Here is a 1,447-nt window from a genome sequence, read left to right on the forward strand (position 1 = left end):
CTCACCGGTAGTACAGCGACATGGCGGCCGGCCGGCTAGGGGGGCGCACACTCACCGGTAGTACAGCGACATGGCGGCGAGCCCCGCGAGGAAGGCGGCGGCGGCGGCGGGCGCGAGGCGCGCGGGCGGGGGGCCGCGCGGGGCGCCGGCCCACCACCACGCCGTCACCAGCACCATGTTCTCCACGCACATCACGCAGTAGAATATCACCTGCCGACACTTTCCTCTTTAGATTACTCAGTTTCTCTTTAGGCTACTCCACTGCGACTTTTTGTAACCAGTGACATACAATATACATTGTTGTAATCACTTAGATACAATATACGTTGTGGTAATCAGTTAATTAAATACAATAAGTAACAACGTAACCAGCTTGATACAACGCCGAAAGCCGCGCGGCGCGCTCGACCACTACCGCGCCGTCACTAACATCATATTATTTTCTACGCACATTAGTAAAGGTGGAGGACCTTCGAAATATCTATACTAAAATAATCAATTTTTTTTCCATTTCAAAAATACCCTCATCAAAAACAAACTACCCGCAAAGCGTCTCACCATTTTCTGTCGATGGTTGAGCTCCTGCAGGTTGATGTACGCGAACACGTACACGAAGGCGATGAGCGCGGACAGGTACGCCTTGCGCGGGCGGCTGATGCGCTCGCCGTGGAACGCGTTCTTCGGCGATATCAGCCAGAGAAACATCGACACCCAGTGGAGACCTGCCGTGCGGATTGTCGTCGTTGGATGGGCGCACTTTAATATATAGTGTGCTAGCTTTTGCTCGTGGCTTTGCACGCGTTAAATTCGTAGTGGTTTAATGGATGTTGTTATACATATAAACCTTCGTTTTAAATCACTCTATCTATTAAAACCCTCTTTAAAATCTGTTGCGTAATTGCAAAGATTTAAGCATACATAGGGACATACGGGCGATACATACGATGAGAAAGCGACTTCGTTTCATACTATGTAGTGATATTATTTTATATTATTTTAGCACCCTTTCGACCATCAAAGAAAACCATTCTTTTGATATCTCGTCCAATAAGGTTTGATTAGGTAGTGTATTCGCTGATGCATAATTTTTGCGTATGTTCATGGGCGATGGTGATCCTACCATCGGGCGAACCAGCTCAGTTGTCGCTATGACACAAAAAAGTCCTTACATAATTATTCATTTAAAGGGATGGCACGTAAGCTATTACAATATAAATGATACCAACCTATAACTAAGAATACCCAGTATTCATAGACTAGAGCATAGACGGTGAGCGCACACACACGAGCAGATATCGTGCCCAACCGCCAAAGAAACTGTTAAAAAAGGTCAATTCTTGAGATAAAATGCACTATAGACCTCACTTCATTAATAAAACTAGCTGTGACCCGCGGTTGAAACCGCGTAAGCGTGCTGCGTAACCGTATCCCGTAGGAATATCGGTAT

The 1,447-nt window shown here is 46.6% G+C and overlaps 1 protein-coding gene across 1 annotated transcript in view; it reads right to left on the bottom strand.

Annotated features, from left to right (window-relative positions):
* Positions 1–6: 6 nt before the first annotated feature.
* The window catches only part of LOC119836944 (XK-related protein 6-like), an 8,112-nt gene continuing 6,671 nt past the window's right edge, over positions 7–1,447 (bottom strand). Inside the window, exons 6-8 of the mRNA XM_038362418.1 lie at positions 1,227–1,317; positions 559–722; positions 7–210 (exon numbers count right to left, since the gene is read on the bottom strand). Coding sequence (XP_038218346.1) covers positions 52–210; positions 559–722; positions 1,227–1,317 — 414 coding nt within the window. The 3' untranslated portion in view covers positions 7–51. The remainder of the gene's footprint in view (positions 211–558; positions 723–1,226; positions 1,318–1,447) is intronic.

This window comes from Zerene cesonia, chromosome 26, assembly GCF_012273895.1.
Source record: "Zerene cesonia ecotype Mississippi chromosome 26, Zerene_cesonia_1.1, whole genome shotgun sequence".
NCBI lineage: Eukaryota > Metazoa > Arthropoda > Insecta > Lepidoptera > Pieridae > Zerene > Zerene cesonia.